This window comes from Colletotrichum lupini, chromosome 5 (assembly GCF_023278565.1).
Source record: "Colletotrichum lupini chromosome 5, complete sequence".
NCBI lineage: Eukaryota > Fungi > Ascomycota > Sordariomycetes > Glomerellales > Glomerellaceae > Colletotrichum > Colletotrichum lupini.
The window spans coordinates 4,801,370-4,820,759 of record NC_064678.1 but is presented as its reverse complement, the minus strand read 5'-3'; the positions used below and the strand labels follow the sequence as shown (position 1 = coordinate 4,820,759).

General features: G+C 55.1%; 2 protein-coding genes across 2 annotated transcripts; one reads left to right on the top strand and one right to left on the bottom strand.

Annotated features, from left to right (window-relative positions):
• Window positions 1–192: 192 nt before the first annotated feature.
• Window positions 193–2,868, bottom strand: CLUP02_10848 (uncharacterized protein; the record flags this gene model as incomplete). Its single annotated transcript, XM_049289820.1, has 9 exons — window positions 193–852; window positions 895–1,039; window positions 1,168–1,625; window positions 1,689–1,891; window positions 1,948–2,101; window positions 2,180–2,294; window positions 2,349–2,497; window positions 2,560–2,595; window positions 2,665–2,868. The coding sequence occupies 9 exons, from the start codon at window positions 2,866–2,868 to the stop codon at window positions 193–195; spliced, it is 2,124 nt and encodes a 707-aa protein (XP_049146965.1).
• Window positions 2,869–4,896: 2,028 nt separating this feature from the next.
• Window positions 4,897–18,168, top strand: CLUP02_10847 (beta-ketoacyl synthase domain-containing protein; the record flags this gene model as incomplete). Its single annotated transcript, XM_049289819.1, has 15 exons — window positions 4,897–5,062; window positions 5,117–5,145; window positions 5,203–5,585; window positions 5,645–12,449; window positions 12,501–13,241; window positions 13,295–13,633; window positions 13,739–14,161; window positions 14,213–14,625; window positions 14,683–15,278; window positions 15,332–17,054; window positions 17,122–17,141; window positions 17,390–17,446; window positions 17,542–17,719; window positions 17,793–17,808; window positions 17,875–18,168. 15 exons carry the CDS (start codon window positions 4,897–4,899, stop codon window positions 18,166–18,168), a joined length of 12,183 nt encoding a protein of 4,060 aa, XP_049146964.1.
• Window positions 18,169–19,390: the final 1,222 nt, after the last annotated feature.

Genomic DNA, 19,390 nt, shown 5'->3' with positions numbered 1-19,390 from the left:
TCCCTACAGCATACCCCTCAAGTGGATGAGAACTATGTGTTATTAAAGCAAGCGGTGCTTATAATTCAGTTTACTTGACGCTGCAATCTCTAATAGCCCAGGTGTCGCTATTCTCGATGACCGCTGATGAAAATCATCAATCTCGCCATCGTTCAACCTCGACCTGACTTTGCTTTGAATGCCAATTCAAGTCTACGTTGTAATGGTAGCAATGCCTTGCAAACTGCCGCAAATACCATAGTGGTACAGCCAATGGCCAGCGTCAAATCTGCTGATTGTCCAGCCTGACTGCGGGTTTCCCTCCCGGCCAACTCGTACCGCCTCAACTCCACATGGCTTGGTGTATGTAAGTAAGGTCGGCCTCACAATCAGACTGGAACTGTAGAGTTCCTTGTTGCATTTATCGCTGATTGAATACTCCATTTCAATCTTGTCGTCATATGGCGTCCTGGGTGGAAAGTTTACCTTGGGCTGGTCCCAGTCTCGAGATAAAAAGCTGCTCATACTGCTGTGCAGACTGCTGCTTGGGTCGCACTCGCTGGACGAATCATAGCTGCTGGTATCACTACCTTCACTGCCGTAAGGCAGCTCCCGGAGAAATATCTCGTTGTCGTGAACTTCCTCACTGACCATCCCCATGAACCATAAGTAAAGAGGTCTTACTTCCGTTGCCAGCTGGTCGGAAGTATCATCGATCTGCTCGTCAATGGAAAGAGAACCGACGCTAATGAGGCGCGGTTTGCGTTTCGGCGGAGATGCGGCGAAGCGCATGCGCAAGGCGTCGAATATATGACAAATGCCTGCTTCGCTGATGTAGACGTCGCACTTGTCGCCCTCCCCTGCTGAGATCTCCTAAGTCCTGAAGCCCCCAATGCCGTAGACAACTGTGTGTACGGGCTCTCCTTGAAGATCCTCCGGGAACAGGGCTTCAGCTGCAGTTTCTGGGGTCAAGTCTGCTGTGACAACTGTCATGCGGCCAAGGTATTCCGTTTGAAAGTCATCCGCGTCGTCAAACATCTCCAGGAGACTTGCCTTGCACCTGACATCTGAAGCAGTCAACTCTAAGCATCCACAAGAGGGGAGCGTAGGGCATTAGAGCCTCAAGAAAAGACGGAATTTGGGCATGCTATGTCGCGTGTAGACTTGAGAGGTATATCCGTCACTTACACACATGACAGAATATTGACGTATCCCGAAGAGCATGCATCAGACATCTGAACACGGTGTACCCCGTTGCTCCAAAGAAAGCGACGTGATGCATCTTCCGGTGGATATAGAATGGAAAGGACGACTGGATGCTCAGGTGCAGACCGGGGCCGAATTTGATAGGGTGGTGTGGGATGAAGCTGTATTGGACTTGATCGTTGACCGGTCGGCCAAGGACATTGGAACGATGGCTCGCCATTTTCGCGGACGTGAAACACTGCAGCAGAGATCCTGCCGCAGAAAAGCCCCGATCTGAGGATTTGATTCGATGTTGTAAGGGCCCGGTAAACAGTGGCGAAGCTATATAGACCCTGGTTGGTGGTGGACGCAAATAGGTGCGGCGGTGATGAGTTCGAGGCACGGTAGCTACGCGAGGACCGCGAGTGTAAAGAAAATAGCCCACGAGGAGACTTATGGAGCTGGCACCAAAGGTTAGAGACGGATGGCGAGCCATGGCAAAGCGAATTGTGGGTTAAGCATACCCGAAACGGATGGGAAGATGGCGATTGACTGCTGGTAGACGGTGATGTGTTGTTGATACGAAGGAAGAGGCACAGCGGGAAAATCTCCAAGAGGCGCACATTAGGTTCGCTCCCAAGCTGCTGATTGAGTCTTCCAGCGGACGGAAGGATGAAGCCATCGATATCGGTCCGTTGAAAGGAAGGACCCCAGTAAGATACTCGACCTACTGCTCTAGCAGAGCGTGATTTCAAAGTACTTACCTTGGAAAGCATCACCAACAAAGAGGAGATTTGAAGTTACGGAAGGATGACTGAGCAGGCGGAACCCCGGATAGAATCTGAGCGGTGATCCAAAACGAGAAGCACCATTCCTCACCAAAGCTATAACCGTGAGGTGGTGCCATGCCAGTCAGGAAGCGCCAGGGTCTCCGTAGCTGTCGAGAGGTGTGGCAGGACTAGTCTGGTCTGACCTCGAAATGGAAAGATCGTCGAAGGCGAAGGAAGCATCACACAGAGCAGGGGAGATACCTGCCCTGTCTCAAGATGTACGCCCTGAATCGAGGTATCTGCACTCCGATGTAAGCGCGGAAGGCTTCTTCTGCGACCATGACCTCGGCGGCGTAGTGGCTTGAGAGAGACACTCGACGCTGGCTGCCTTATGGGTCTGGAGAACGGGTACACGATGTAGGTAGCAAGGTAGCAACGGCGGCCAATGCAGTGCCATGCGGGACGAGTGCGAGAGACACAAAAGCCATAGACGCAGTGTATGCGGTAATTCGATACACAGCACAGGGCTGAGATGACATGCTGCTATGTCGCCTCGGCTTGGCCTGCAGGTGGAATTCCCTCACAGGGGACTGCGTTCAGCAGCGGAAGCGGTGCAATTTCCCACATTGTCATGTTGTGTTTCAGGTCTTGTCGGTATCAACTGATGACCAAGTTGTGGGATTCTAAGCAGAAATTAGTAGTTAACATTGATTGACAGGGGACAGATCACGGAGTTTGGGTGTTCAAAGACCGAATAGAGATGATGGTCGGAGGTGTGGACAGACGAAAAGAGGATGAGGATGTTGATCATGTTAGGATGCCATGTGGATTCGGTCCCGAAGAAGGCAAAACGAAGCAAAACGTGTAAACAGTGAATACCCAAGAGAATAGCATAGTGGAGAAAATGCGTGCCAGCAGGAGTCGGGACTTTCATCGTGAGTTGGAACTTGAGGTTATTCTGTTGCCTGCTGGGAGCAGCGGGACGGTGCAGGGCGCGATGAGACGTTGATGCTGCGAAGATGCACCAACAGGCCCGGCTGTGTTCGCTGCCCGCCTCTCCGCCCCAGAAACCCCCTCAAGGTGCTGGGTGCGGGACACTGTATCGTTTACTGTGTTCGGGAAGGATTCTGCCTGAGGGGTGAGGAACGAAGAAGTGCACCTGGGTGTCGACTTAGTTGGAGCGGAACCTCGGAGCGTGCAAGGGTCGCTTATCGAGCCAATGGAACACAAAGGCCTTCCCCGCTTACTCTGGGTCCACTTATAGCCCCGGTCATCCCAGATCCCGTCCTGACTGCGGCAAGCCACAACACAGCGCCCCAAGAGTCCGTGACTAAGCCGAAGACTCGCCAGTGAAGCAACCAGCAGCTCTGCTTCTCAAATCATCCTCTCACGTTCAGCTTCTCGTATTGTACGGCTACGCACGCAGAATGCACGCAGTACCTATTCGCAGCTCAGTCATCATGTCAGACTGGCAGCTATCATCACCCGCTGCATGTCCTCGGCCAAGGCGAGACAGCTGAATCAGTAGGCAATCAACACTCAAATGTCTCAACTCGGGGCGGTCAAATCCGTGAGCTTGGGATTCGTTACCACCCGATTGCGAATCAGATGGGAGACCAGTTCCACGAACCCAGACGAGACAAAGACGAGATGGGACGAAAGCTCAATGCAACTTTGACAACCGCAGCGTCTGTAGTGTAAAGAAGAGATCTGCTAGAGCAAGACACAACGGAAAGCCAAGTTTCTTAATTCTACGCGCCATGGATTGTCTCCGCCTCAGTCAGCATTGCTTGAGAACCTGAGCTGTTCGTTCGACCGACCCTCGCCGATCCTATACATACGTCAATCAATCTCCTCAATTGGCGAATCCAAAGGTCCTTTGGCATAACTTCCAGTTCCACTTGTGCAAATCGTGCAGATACTTTCAGCGACTTCGCCCTTGTACCTCGTATGTACCGTAGGATGAACCCCTGAAAAGCCACCATCTGACAAGGGAAGGATGGGCGGCATGACATCCACACAGACGCTGCCCCGTCCCAACTCTCCACCTCTCCGAACCTCGTTCAAAGCCATCCCCCGTTTGGGACATCGTCTTTCTTCAATCACTCGTTGCAGAAGCTGTCCTGTATCATTCAAGGCGCGGCTGTGAGGCGCTCTCCGCGATACACGCTCGTCTATTCGTCAGCCCTATCATCTCCGTCTTGCCGCTACACATTGGCATTCGCGCTTCTGCGTTCCGTCTTACCCTTGTGTTTGTTGCCTATCCTTTTGCCATGGGTTCGGCCAGCAATGCCTCCGTCAACATGCACCAGACTGCGCCGCGGCTATCGATGCCTCCACTTGCATCATGAGCACCGAAATAGTAGCCTCCGGAGTCACTCGGAGGCTCACAACTGACCGGAACCTGTCTCCGGACAACTTCGGAAATCTTCAACGCGATACTCTGACTGAGGAGCCGAAAGTGCTCCATCGTGCAGAGACGGCCTTGCATGCCTCCAATGGCAGGCACCAATATCCAGAGGAGCTCCATGGTCGATAGGGGAGCATCAATATCCTCTCTTCAAACATATAAGCTTGGGTTACAGTTCGTCTCAATCTCTTTTCCTCATCACTCTCAACACACCATCTCTCATAGACTCAGTTCGACTCTTCACTTCATGATCTTCAACCAGCAAAGTATCGCAGAGTTCCAGTTTCAGGGTTCTCTCACCTCAACCATTACCTTTTGATTCAGAGCATCCTACTTGTTCGCGGAAGATTCCATTTCTTCCCTTGTCCCTGAACTCAACTCTCGATACTTGATATCAACTTTTCCCCTTCCTGATAGCTGGCCAATTACCTTCAATCACGAAACACAATCGACAATCATCTTTGTCGACCACTTCCTCAGCAGACCAAAGAATCCAGCCAAGCACACCAAGCTCATCTAAATCTAGCTTTTCCAGCTTCGCAACCGATCAAAATGTCTGCCCGAGTCAACGCCACTGAGAATGACCCCACCGTCATCGTCGGCCTTGCTTGCCGAGTCCCTGGCGCTTCCAACCCCAGCAAGCTCTGGGACCACATTGCCGCTCAGCGAGATGTCCAGCGCAAGATGCCCGAGGACCGCTTCAACGTAGACAACTACTGTGAGTGTCTTGATCCTCTCTGGACCAATTCACAGAGACTAACACTGTTCGCAGACCACCCTGATGGCACCCGCAAGGGAACCGTGAGTTGATGACTTCAGACAAGACGCAACATCTGTAGACTAACGCATTGATTCTAGACGAACGCTCGCTTCGGCTACTTCCTTGAGCAGGATATTGCTGAATTCGACAACTCCTTCTTCGGCATTTCTGGAAAGGAAGCCGATGCCATGGACCCTCAGCAACGTCTGTTGCTCGAGGTCGTCTACGAGGCCTTGGAGAACGCTGGTATTACTCTTCAGGACATTAGCGGCTCTCAGACTTCTGTCTTCTGCGGTAGCTTCACCAACGACTATCTTTCCATGACTGGCAAGGACTTGACGGCGAACTACCCCATGTACCACGCCACTGGTACCGGTAACGCCATTCTGTCCAACAGAATCTCGTACTTCTACAACTTGCACGGAACCTCCATCACTCTTGATACCGCCTGCTCGTCTTCTCTTGTCTGCTTCCATCTCGGGTACGTTCGCGATCGTGTCGCTCTCTCTCGTGCTACAGCTAACATGCTTCCTTCCCTAGCAACCAATCGCTGAAGAATGGCGAGGCTGACATCTCCATCGTTGTTGGCTCTGCTCTCCACTTTGACTCCAACATCTACATCACAATGACGGACCTTGGCATGCTGTCTACAGATGGCCGCTGCCGCGCTTTTGATGCTTCAGGAAGCGGCTACGTCCGTGGTGAGGGAATCTGCGCAGCCATCCTCAAGCGCCAGAGCGCCGCTGAGACTGCTGGCGACAACATTCGCGCCATCGTGAGAGCTACTGGAAGCAACCACGACGGCCGAAAGAACGGTATCACTTTGCCCAACAGTGTTGCCCAGGAGGACCTCATTCGTTCTACCTACGAGCAGGCCGGTCTCAACCCGCTGCACACACAATACTTCGAGGCACACGGTACCGGCACTGCCGCAGGTGACCCGATCGAGACCCGTGCCATCGGAGCAGTCTTCTCCCCCGGCCGCAGCAACCCTTTGTACGTCGGCTCCGTCAAGACCAACATTGGTCACCTTGAGGGTGCCTCAGGTCTTGCAGGCCTGATCAAGACTACTCTTGCGCTTGAGAACGGACAGATCCCCCCTAACATGCACTTCAACAACCCGAACCCGAAGATCATGTTCGATGACTGGAAGATCGCTGTTCCTACCCAGATGACTCCTTGGGAGGTGCCAGAGGGTATTGCCCGAAGAGCCTCAATCAACTCTTTCGGCTATGGTGGTACCAATGGACACGTTGTCTTGGAAGAGTACAAGAAGAACGCTGCCCCCAAGACCCGCTCTGTCACGGCCATCGAGAACGGTGTCCACGCTCGCCCGTACCTCGTTCCGCTTACCTCTCACTCCGCTAAGGCTGGTGAGCTCACCGAGGAGACACTGAAGAAGTACCTTGAGCAGGGAGATGTCAACGTCGCCGACCTTTGCTACAGTCTGGCCACGCGCCGCACTCTTCACGGCCAGCGTTCTTTCGTTGTTGCCAATGATTCAGCATCACTAGCCGAGCAGTTGACCATTGCCCGCCCTGCCGCCAAGTGGACTCTGGCCAACAAGTCCTCCCCCAGACTTGGCTTCATCTTCACCGGCCAGGGTGCCCAGTGGTTTGCCATGGGTCGCCAATTGATCGAGGAGAGCCCCCTGTTCCGCCAGAGCCTGAAGCGCTGCGACAGCATTCTTCAGGCGCTCCCCGACAGGCCCGAGTGGTCCATCCTCGAGGAACTCTGCAAGACCAAGGAGACTACTCTTCTTGGCGAGACTCTCTACTCTCAGACCATCTGCACTGCACTGCAGCTCGCCTTGCTCGAAGTTCTTAAGGCCTGGGGCATCACTCCCTCCGCTGTCGTTGGTCACTCCTCGGGTGAGATGGCCGCTGCCGCTGCTGCCGGTATCTTGACCTTTGAGAACGCCCTCATTGCCGCCTACTACCGCGGTCGCTACATGTCCGCCCCCAATGAGAACGGCAAGCCTGGTGGTATGATGGCTGTCGGCCTCACTGAGGCCAAGGCTCTCGAGGAGCTCAAGCCCTACAAGGGTCGCCTTTGCATCGCCGCTGTCAACTCCCCAAGCACGATGACGATCAGTGGTGACGAGGATGCTATTCTCGAGCTCAAGGACAGCCTTACCGAGAAGAAGGTCTTCGTCCGGCAGCTTATCGTCAAGCAGGCCTTCCACAGCCACCACATGAACGCCTTGGCCGGTGCATACGAGAACGCGCTCAAGAACTGCAAGACCTTCACTACCCAGAAGCCTACTTGCCGCATGTTCTCCAGTGTCACCTCTCGCCTGGCTGACTACGAGTCAATGGGACCCAAGTACTGGGCCACTAACATGACCAACGCTGTCCGCTTCTCTGACGCTCTCACCGGCATTCTTCTCGACGAGGAAGATGAGCAAAATGTTGACGTCCTGATTGAGCTTGGCCCTCACCCTGCCCTGAAGGGCCCTGCTCGCCAGACCACTCAGTCTCTGAAGCTTGACCTGCCTTACATCGGCTCGCTGACTCGTGGTGTTCCCGACTTCGAAGGACTGCTCAACCTTGCCGGTACATTGTTCTCTCTCGGTTACCCTGTCGATCTCATTGCCGCCAACCAGAACTTGAGCCTGGGAGCGGATGGCAGTCTTGTCAAGGTTGACACCGGATCCAAGCTCAACGACCTCCCGACCTACACCTGGGACCACCGCAGATACTGGACCGAAACCCGCTACCTCAAAGAGCACCGTCTTCGCAAGTACCGCCACAGCCTTCTCGGTCACATCATCCCTGGTTCTATCGCCAAGAACCCCAAGTGGAGAAACTACCTGCGTCTGAAGGAGCTTCCCTGGCTCCAGGAGCACGTTGTTGATGGCAAGGTTGTCTTCCCTGGTGCTGGTTACATCAGCATGGCTATTGAGGCTGCTCTTCGTGTTGATGAGGTCGAGAGCGCCAAGATGATCTTTGTCAAGGATATCGTCATCAAGAACGCCCTTCTTCTCCCCGAGACCGATGATGGCGTCGAGATCTTGCTGGAGCTGAAGCCTGTTACGCTTTCAGCCAAGAGCCACTCGGAGACCTGGTACGAGTTTGCCTGCTACTCGTATGACGAGAACAGCAACTGCACTCAGCACTGCCACGGTCTTATCAGCGCCGAGAAGGGAGAGCCGGCCCCTGTTCCTGAGCCTGTTTCTGGCTCGGTCAACCTCGGCGAGCTGCTCAAGAAGACCAATCGATCCGTCACCAGCGGCCAATTCTACAACCAGCTTGCCGGTCTCGGTCTCGAGTACGGCGAGAAGTTCCGTCTTTTGAGCGGTTCTGTTGAATCAGGCCCAGGTTTTGCCCTGAGCGACCTCAAGTTCGACCCAAGCGCTCTTCCCCAGGAGCGAGGTGACGAGACTGTTGTCCACCCGACCCTTCTCGATGCTTTCTTCCACGTCATCTTCAACGCCATTGAGTCTCGCCTCGGTCGCCCTCTCGATGAGCCCTATGTGCCCTCCTTCTTCAGAACCTTGAAGATCTCTGGCCAGTTCTTCTCGTGGGCTCAATCCACTGAGGCTAAGAGCTTCCAGGTCGCGTCTTTCACCCAGCTTCCGTCTCCCCGTGTGGCAATTAACGACATGATCATGCAGAACGCAAGCGGTCAGCTGATGATGGAGATTGGTGGTCTTGAGGTCACTTCCCTCGGCCGCGAGATGCCAGAGGGCAGCGGCCCTCGCACCCTCTTCTACCAACAGAGATGGCAACCTTGCTTTGACTTGCTCGGCAACGCAAAGGGCAAGAGCCTCAGCGATATTGTCGATATCTTTGCCCACCAGTACCCTGACAGCAAGATTCTTCACATCACCTCGGATGTCGAGAAGTCGAAGCATGTTCTCTCCGCCCTTGGCGGCACCAAGAGTGAGCGCCGCAGATTCCACAACATGGATGTGTGGTCTCTCAACGGTGCGAAGCTCGGCGAGGAGTTTGAGACCCTGTCCAACAACACGAACAACCTCGTAAACATTGTCGAGCCCCAGCCCGATAGCTACGATCTCGTGATCGTCAGCGAGACCGGCTCAATCAACGCTGTTCCTTTTATGAAAGACACCGGTTGCATCATCTTTGATGGCCAGAAGGGATCGGTTGCTGCCGACCTTTCCGAGGTCTTCTCTAGCCCGATCTGCACCGCTCTGCAGAAGAAGAAGACCGCGGCGCCCCTGACTGGTCCCATCTCAGTCGTCATGCCCTCTGGTGACGTCTCTCCTCGTGCGCTGACCATCTACAACGCTTTCGAGTCTGCTTTCGGCGGCCGCATTATCACGAGCACCTTCCCCGAGATTGCCGAAGCTGGTCTGTCTGCGGTGGCTGATGATGTTGTTGTTCTGGCCACACTCGACGAGATCATTGACAATGAGTCGATGTTCTCAGGTGTTCAGGCCCTTCTGGGAGCCATCCAGAAGAATATCATCTGGCCCCTTGAAGGTGCTACCTTCGAGTCCGAGAGACCCGATCTTGCCATGGTCATTGGTCTTGTCCGCACTGCTCGCAGCGAAAACGACTCTTCTCGCAACGTCACCTTCGACTTCGGCAAGAACACCGCTGCCGAGACTGTCGCCTCGAACATCCTTCGTGCACTTGACGCTAGCTTGACCGAGGATGAGCTTGCAGAGCGCAACGGGGTTGTCTACATCCCTCGTGTCGAAGCCGACGATGGTCGCAACTCCAAGCTTCGCAATGGACCTGCTCGTGAGCCTCGCTTGGAGGCTTTCGGCGAGCGTCGGCCTCTCAAGCTGACCTTTGGCAAGGTCGGTCTTTTGGACACGCTTCACTTTGCCGAAGACGAGGAGATTATTGACACCGAGCTCGCTGCTGATGAGCTTGAGATTGAGGTCAAGGCATCTGCCATCAACTTCCGTGATCTTGCTGCGTCTCTCGGTATCATCGACGACTACAAGCTTGGTGATGAGTGCGCCGGTATCGTCTTGCGCGTCGGCTCCGAAGTCAAGGACTACAACGTCGGTGACCGTGTGGTCGCCTGGAGACCTGGCCAGGGCGCCCACCGCGCCATTTGCCGCAACCCCGCCACTCTCTGCCACAAGATCGATGCCAACATGTCTTTCACCGATGCCGCTGCTCTGCCTTGCATTCTCACTACCGCATACTACTCCCTTCTCGACACCGCTCGTCTTCAGAAGGGTGAGACCGTCCTCATCCACGCCGCCGCTGGAGGTGTCGGACAGATGGCTGTTCAAATTGCCCAGCGCGTGGGCGCCCGCGTCCTCGTCACGGTCGGATCCCCTGCCAAACGCCAGCTCATGAAGGAAGTCTACGGCATCAGCGAGGACTGCATGTTCTCTTCCCGTGACGACACATTCGCAGCCGGTGTCATGCGCGCCACGGATGGCAAGGGTGTTGATGTCGTCCTCAACTCCCTCGCAGGCAACCTTCTTAAGGAGACTTGGGGCTGCCTCAACGCTTTCGGTCGCTTCATTGAGATCGGAAAGCGTGACATTCACGAGAACACCAAGCTCGACATGTCTCCCTACCGCAAGAACGTCATGTTTGCCTCGGTGGATCTAATCACCATGTTCGAGAGGAACAAGTCACTTGGCGCTCGCGTCTTCAGCGAGTGCTGCGAGTTGGTGAACAAGGGAGAGATCAAGCTGCCTGCAATCCTCGAGGTTTCTTACCAGGATGTCATCAAGGGTTTCCGTCTTTTGCAGATGGGCAAGCACGCCGGCAAGATTGTCCTGTGCCCTTCCAAGGATGATATGGTTCCCGTCATGCCTACTAGCTTCCGCAACACCATGCTCTTCAGCTCCGAGAAGACCTACCTCCTTGTCGGTGGTCTCGGCGGTCTTGGACGAACCCTCGCACAATGGATGGTTCGCAAGGGAGCTACCAAGCTTGCCTTCCTTTCTCGCTCTGGTGCTGACAAGCCAGAGGCCCAGGCCACCGTCGACTGGCTGGTGGAGCGTGGCATCGATGCCACCGTTTACCGCGGCGACGTCGCTAAGCTTGCCGATGTGCGCGCTTGCGTGGAGGGCATCAGCAACCTCGGCGGTATCTTCCAGGCCGCCATGGTTCTGCAGGATGTTCCTCTCGAGACCATGAGCTACTCGCAGTGGAAGCGCTGTGTTGAGCCCAAGGTTCTCGGTGCGAAGAACCTTCACGAGGCCTCCCTGGGTGTTGACCTCGATTTCTTCGTGTGCTTCTCTTCCGTTGCCACGGTTCTCGGCTCCAAGGCGCAAGCGAACTACTCGGCTGCCAATGCCTTCCTTGACGCTTTCATGCGCCACCGTCGCGAGATGGGTCTTGCCGGTACTACCATGAACGTCGGCGCCGTCTCCGGTGTTGGTGTCGTCAGCGAGAACGCCGCACTTGCCAAGATCATGGAGCGCTTGGGCATGGACCCCATCAACGAAGAGGAGCTCCTTTACCAGCTCGAGGAGGCTGTCAAGGGTGACCGCAATGTCAAGACCACGCCCCGCGGCGTTGACGCTCACCAGATCATGACCGGTGTTGGCCTAATCAAGCCCGATGTCTACTGGGCGGCCAAGCCTCTTCTGAAGAACTTGTACTCCAACCACGACTTCGGTGGCTCCGGAGCTGCCGGCAAGAGCCAGAAGAACGTTATGGCCATGCTTCGCGAAGAGTCTGACCCTGAGAAGCGTACCGAGATTGTTCTCGACAACTTCCTCGACAAGATCGCCCAGGTCCTTGCTACTCCTAAGGAGTCCATCATCCCTTCCAACCCTCTGTCTGCCTATGGTCTCGATTCCATCGTCGCAGTCGAGTTCAGGAAGCACTTCCGCAAGGAGATCCAGGTGGACATTGCTCTCTTCGACATCTTGGGCGCCGCCAGCATTACTGCCCTTGTCCAGAAGGCTGCCAAGATGATTGTTCTTACTTCCGCTGCCAAGGAGGCCGGTCCTGCCGATGCAAAGGCGGAGAAGAGCAAAGGTGCCGATGCCGAGAGCGCGGAGAAGTCTGCAGAGACCTCTGCCATGGCCTCTGGCGAGATGACCAAGACCAAGACTTCTGCCGGTACTCCCATCGCTCTGTCTACCTTCCAGTCTCGCCTCTGGTTCGTCCACTCATTCCTGGAGGACAAGTCCTTCCTCAACCTGCCCATCGTCATGAAGATCAAGGGAAGACCTGACTTGGCCGCACTTCGCACCACCATGTACGAGCTCGTCTCTCGCAACCCCTCGATGCGTACCAGCTACTTCGAGGGTGACGAGTTCGCCCAGCAGGAGATTCTTGAGGACTTTGATGTCGATGTCTCCTTCCGTGATCTCTCTGGCGAAGCCGACCCCGAGCAGGCTCTTGAGGAGTTTGTCAAGTACAACCGCAAGATCGAGATGAACGTCGAAGAGGTAGGTCTAGCAATACCCCATTCCTTACAACTCATACTAATATGCATATAGGGCGAGGTTTCCAGCTTCTCACTGGCCAAGCTTTCCGAGGACGACTGGGCCTTCATCTGCATGATCCACCACATCTCTATCGACAGAGGTAGCATGAAGGGCATGATGAGCCAGTTTGTTTCCCTCTACGATGCTACTGTCCAAGGCAAGGACCTCTCGACCGTTCCCTCGCCCGAGTTCTCCTACGTCGACTTCTCCATCTGGCACAACGCCCGTCTCGCCTCTGATCTCATGCGACCTGATCTCGACTGGTGGAAGGAGCGCCTTGCTGGTATCCCCCAGGCCAGCAAGCTGCTGCCCTTTGCCAAGTGCGAACGTCCTCAGCGATCTGACCCGCGCCGTCTGGCCCTCAAGACCAACTTGAACTCCAAGTTGTTTGCTCGCATGAAGCGTCTCGCCGCACAGGCCAACGGAACCCCCTTCCACTTCATCCTCGCTGCCTTCAGGGCGTTTCTCTTCCGCTACACGCAAGAGAAGGATCTTGTCCTGCTCATGGTCGATGGTAACAGGCCCCACACGGATGCTGAAGACATCAACGGATTCTTTGTCAACTTGGTCCCCATCCGAGTCGAGGATGACTGTGAGGGAGCGACCTTCGACCAGCTCTTTGCCAACTGCAAGCAGCGAGCTCTGGAGAGCTTGGCTCACTCTGGTGTTCCTTTCGACACTGTTGTCGATATCTTGGGCGCGAAGAAGACTCCCAGCCACATGCCCGTCGGCCAGATCGCCGTCAACTACCAGGTCAGCTGAACTCCATAGCATCAAGTCTAATACCTCTTACTAACAATACATAGATCCACGGCCCAACTCCTACGTACTCTACCTCCGACTTCCAGATCAACAGCATGGTGACGGACGACATTCCCACTGCGGCCGACATGCAGCTTGAGGCACTTGAGACGTCTGACCACGCTCTGGACCTGCGCATCGAGTACTCCACCGCACTCTACAGCGAGGCAGATATGGAGCGCTTCCTTGACAACTTCCTCACCTTCCTGTCTGGTTGCATCAAGGACCACCGCCAGCCCATCGAGGAGGTCGGCATGTGTGGCGAGATTGAGCTCAAGACGTTGGCAAACGAGTTTTGGAACACTGAGACCCGCGAGAACCAGTGGGAGGGAAAGAGCGTGTTGGTACGGAAATAAGCGTGTCCTATGAAACCTACAAAGTATTTTAGCTAATACTTTTTCTCTTTAATAAAGGACAAAATCTCCCAAATGGCACTCGAGCATCCCCAGAACACCGCGATCAAGACGTCTGACGGCTACAGCATCACGTACAAGCAACTGATCCAAGACGCGACCAGCGTGGCCTCGGAGCTTCTTCAAGCAGGCGTCAAGCCCGGTGACCGCATCGCATTGCTCGCTTTCCCCGGCGTCGATGCCACTGTCGGTCAGATTGCATCTCTCATGACCAGGAGCTGCTACGTCGCTCTCGACACCGACTTTGCCCAAGATCGTCTCTCCTTCATGATCTCGGACGCCGGTAGCCGGGTTCTTCTCGTTGGACCTGGAGCTGAGTCCCTTGCCAGTGACCTCACTTCCAAGGCCGTTGTTGCCCCCAAGATTATCAGGATTACTGAAGCCGTCGGTGCTGCCAACACTTCGACCCATTTCAGCCCTCGCCAGGCTCAGGATCCTTTCTACATGATTTACACCTCTGTAAGTCGCAATCCTTCACTGAGTGGTACTAAAGATTAATGGATTTTGCAGGGAAGTACCGGTACGCCTAAAGGAGTTCTCCTGACCGAGGAGAACACCCACCAGATGCTTGCGACCCTGAACAAGGACTACTGCTTCACTTCCAAGGATAGATTCCTCCACCAATCATCCATGTCTTTTGATCTCTCGATTGTGCAGATCTACTCCGCTCTGACGGCCGGCGCGACTTGCCTGATTGCTGCATGGGAGACTCGCAAGGACCCTCATGGTCTTGCTTCTTTCATGGCGACCGAGGCTGTCACGACCACCTACTTCACCCCGACCCAGTTTGCCCTCCTTCTTGATCTCAACACAGAGGCGCTCAAGAAGTGCAACAACTACCGCGTCGCTTACTTTGCAGGAGAGAGGTTGCCCGTCCGCGTAGCTCGCAGCTTCTACGACCTGAAGACCCCTGCGACCCTCTAGTAAGTAGAACGGCATTTGCTGCAAGTATCTGGAGTCAAAGGCTAATCATATCACAGCAACACCTGGTCCCCATCTGAGCTCATCGTTCAAACATCCATCGCCAAGATTGAGTACCCCGCTGATGGCGAAGTCAGCCTTCCCATCGGCTTTCCCATGGATAACTGCCGCCACTACATCCTCGATACCAAGGGAAACCCTCTCCCCGCTGGCATGGTCGGTGAGCTGGTTGTAGGTGGTTCCCAAGTCGGTGCCGGCTACCTCAACCGCCCCGAAATCAACGCCAAGTCCTTTGTTGAGAACCCTTTCGCCAGCGTCGAGGATCGCAAGCGAGGCTGGACTAGAATGTTCAAGACGGGCGACCGTGGCTGCTTCCGTACTTCTGACAAGCAGCTTGAATTCCATGGCCGCATTGCCGGTGATAAGCAGATCAAGCTCCGAGGCTTCCGCGTCGATCTCGGCGAGGTCGAGCAGCGCATCTTCCAGGAGTCGCAGTCGCAACTCGTTGATATTGCCGTCATTGCTCGTACCATCGAGGCCGGCCAGGAAGACCTTCAGCTGATTGCCTACGTGGTGCCCAAGAAGGCACTCAGTGCCGACGAGAAGCAGGCATTCGTCTCGACCATTCACCGCAAGATCAAGCCCCATCTCAACGGTACGTGATCTAATGCGTTTCCACGATGAAAAGATTTCTGACACTTGTCACAGATTACATGCTCCCCAACGCCTACAACTTCTTGACTAAGCTGCCTGTGACCATTGGCGGAAAGGTTGACCGCCGCAATCTCCTTAGCAGAGACCTTGAGCTTCTCTACCCGACAACTGCTACTACTGTCAAGCCTACTGGCGCAGCCAACGGCGCTTCTTCCAGTGCTGGCGACCTCGAAACCTCTGTCATGGGTCTCTTCCGCGGTATCCTGGGAGACAAGTACTCGGATGTGAACGACAACTTTTTCCAGCGAGGTGGTCACTCCATCCTCCTCGTCCGTCTCCAGGCAAAGATCAAGAAGCAGTACAAGATCGCGCCCACTCTGCCCCAGATGATCAAGGAGCCCACCGCAGCCGCTGTCTGCGCCTTTATCCGCCGCAACAAGGGCGATGGTTCCGGCGGCAAGGCGGGGTTTGAGAACGTCATCAGCTGGAACGTCGAGACCAAGCTCCCCAACGACGGCCGCTACATCCCGCGGTACGGCGCCCCGCGCGTCGACCGTGATGAGCTCTCCAAGTTTCTGATCACCGGCGGCGAGTCCTTTATCGGATTGCACTTGCTCGCTGAGATCTTGACCAGCAAGCCGAATGCCACCGTCTACCTTCTCGGATCGATGGAGCGGATCGAGACCTCCGTCGTCGTGAGCGAGCTGGCCAAGTACGGCCTCATCAACGACCACAGCAAGAAGGGCGTCGTCTTGACCGAGAAGGACGTTCTCAGCCGCATCAAAATCGTTCCCGGCACCCTCTCGCAGCCCAGCTTCGGCCTCAGCAAATCAGCCTTCCGCATTCTGGGCCAGACCGTTGAGGCAATCTACCACCTGGGCGGCCACGTCTCCCTCCTCAAGACCTACTCCTTCCTGAAGCCCGTTAACGTCGCCCCCATCTTCGACCTCATCCGCCTCGCCGGCACGGGCGACCATCTCTCCGAGATCCACTACCTGAGCACCTGGTCCGTCGCGCACCTGCAGTCCTGGTCCCAGTCCAAGCGCACCCGCGCCGACTACGTCACGGCCGAGGAGGACATGTCCCACTTCCAGCCGCCGACCGAGGACGAGTTCGGCTACTTCAAGTCCCGCTGGGTCGCCGAGAACCTCCTGTGTCACGCCGCGTCCCGCGGGTTCCCCGTCACAATCACCCGCGCCTCCGCCGTCACGGGCTCCTCCCACAACGGCAACCTCGACCCGGCCGATGAGTTCACCCTCCGCATGATCCTCAGCATGATCGAGTCCGCCAAGGTCCCGCAGATCGGCCAGCCCAAGCAGCCCGGCTTCGCCGTCGACGTCGTCCCCGTGGATTACTTCGCCCAGGGCTTCCTCGCGCTCACCTCAGAGAAGGAGGCTCTCGCCTCGTCCTCCGGTGCAACCAACTACAACAAGCCGCACATCTACCACATTGGCAACCACTCGCCCCTCAAGCTCGCCGACCTGCCCGAGATCGTGGCGACGCTGCGGCCGGACGGCAAGCGCGGCGAGGTCGTCTCGCTCGACGAGTGGCTCACGTCCATGGACAAGGGCAACGCTGACGAGGCGGCCGTGCGCAACACCGTCCTGAAGGAGTACCTCGCGACGGGCTACGTCATGTTCTCGCTCGACAACAGCAAGACGGCGGCCTTGTTGGAGAACCTGGTCCCCGGGCTCGACGAGAAGTGTCCTGCCGTGGACGCCGCGTTCCTCGGCCAGTTGTGGCAGAGGATTAAGAAGGCTGAGGCCGGGGCTCAGGCGTAAAGGTGTGAAGAGTGCCCGTGATGAATGGGCCTTGAACTCTCTGCCTGGCGTGTGAGATCTGAGGCTGAAGAACATGATGGCTGGTTGGTTGGGTGTATTATATTGTGCGGGTGCTGGTTGTACGATGTATGGCTGTACTTTTCCTTTTTTGTATTTTCTTTTGTATCTGCATAAACACAAGATCGTAATGTTTTTTTGTATTAATATCAAGACTGTATTTGTATCAGGGCTGGACGGAGTTGTCTTTTTAATGACTAGAACTAGATTGTAAAATGATGTTATCTTGTATCAAATTTGGTGCCAACTTTCCCATGACATGTGAACGTGTGAGGCATGGAAATGTACTCCGTAGATGCTCATCTTTTTAGACGGGAGTTCGAGCAAAAAGGTACGTACCTTTCCAGGGTCCGCAGAGATGGGTACCTAGGTACCTCAGGTGAGCGGGGTGGCGGGGTCACATCGGTGTGACCGGTGAACGATAAGCGCAGGGGGACCCACTGAAATTTTCTTTGGGCTCCAGGTTCCTTCGTTTCCCGTCGCCTTCGCAACAGCTGCCTTTTCCCTTCTTCACCGTCGCCCGAGTTGAAGGATTCGAGGCCGGAACACTCGACACATTCACCCACGCACTATTTACGACCTTTCTACCAGACGAGATAAGGCAGTTTTGGGAAACGACTTGAGACAACGGCCGCTTTTCCTGAATCATTCATTCCCTCCACTGCGAACGAGAAAAGACCTTCAAACCCCCAAGTACCGTCCCGACCGGAACCATACGACAAACGAACTACACACACACACACACACACACATCCAAAGATGGCACAAGGCGGCGTCAAATCCGCCTCGCGCCCCGCGCCGACGGGCAAACCCAAAAACAAGCAGCTCAAGAACGCCTCGCGCGTAGCCAAGCCCCAAAAGGCCAAAGCACACTCCTCGGCGGACAAGATGCAGAAGAAGTTGGCCGCGGGGCTGACGTCGCGGACGGAGAAGCTGCTGGGCGAGAGGGCGGGCCACCTGGAGCTCATTGGCAAGGGGAAGAAGGCGAAGGAGGACAAGAAGGGTAAGGGGGGGCTGCAGGCGACCAAGGGCGGGAGTCGCAAGTATGGTTAAGACCTGTCCACTATTGAGAGATCTCGCAGAGGAAGAAGTGGCGGGAGAACGAGAGGGGTGTTGGTTTCCTGTGTGATTTTTCTCCTGTGGGGTAGAGGCTCTGCACGGCTGGGAGATGATGGTGGATGGCTAGGCGGTGGCGGGCATGAAGCCGGATGGGCGCAACGACAACTCTGAGGGAAAGCTCTAGGGTGAGCCCGGTGTTTGACAGACCTGCCTTGAACGAGGCGATAACTACGACAAGGAAAGGGGGGTCAACGACTAGATACCATCACATAATCGACAAACATGTTTTCTGTTCCAACACCGAATATTGCAATCACAGGTGCCGGTTCCTTCTGGCGAATCTCCCTTCATCTTGGAGCTACAAGGTGAAGGGCACGGTCAAGAAGGATAACGTAGAGGCATGGTGGCTCTGTTGGACATGCTCTTAGAGTCTACGTCAGGCGAATGGGTATCCTGTGCGACGATCAACCGCGGCAGATTGCACGACCTGCGGCCTTCAGATGTCTTCCCGACAGCAATCCTCCATATCCCCCACACCCATGTTTGGAAGCCTCAGCCGAACATCCTTCCAAAGAAGCGCGATTATTCCAAACCTGTAACTTACTGCCACAGGAGCAGTTTCGACTCGCCCACGTACTGCTGACATACTTTGGTGATGAGGAATGCAGGTGCCACGGGCCAATGCAAAGACTCGCTTGGTGCAGCGTCTCGAAATTTGCGGAAAGATGGCCATTTTTTGGTGCGATCATCTTGTCGATGATGTATGACGACCAAGTATGGTTCATACAAGAAAGTTGTGAAAAAAGGGCGATCAAAAGTCAACTCGAACGCAGGATCTTTCTCGAAAAAAAAAACAAGCTATCCATGGCAATAGGACTGTGAGCCAACATACGATAGAATCGTACCGCTCGGCCATCGACTACAACGGACGGTTCTTGTTGAGAGATACACCGTCTTTGGTATCTATCACTGATCGGATGAGGCCCACAAGATGCGTGAGGCGGGCAGGGAGTATTGATTTGCCCGAAGGAATAATCTCAAATCAGGGCAAGACGATGAGTTTGATCTCAAAACCTCAAACTCACTGTTAAGGGCGCTGTCGGTGGCCATGATTCTCAAAAATGCCATATATGTTGGCGAGAAGAATATCGTGGAAATCAGCAGTGGAAAGCACCTTTGACAATCTAGCAGGGATTGAAGGATGACTACAGCTACA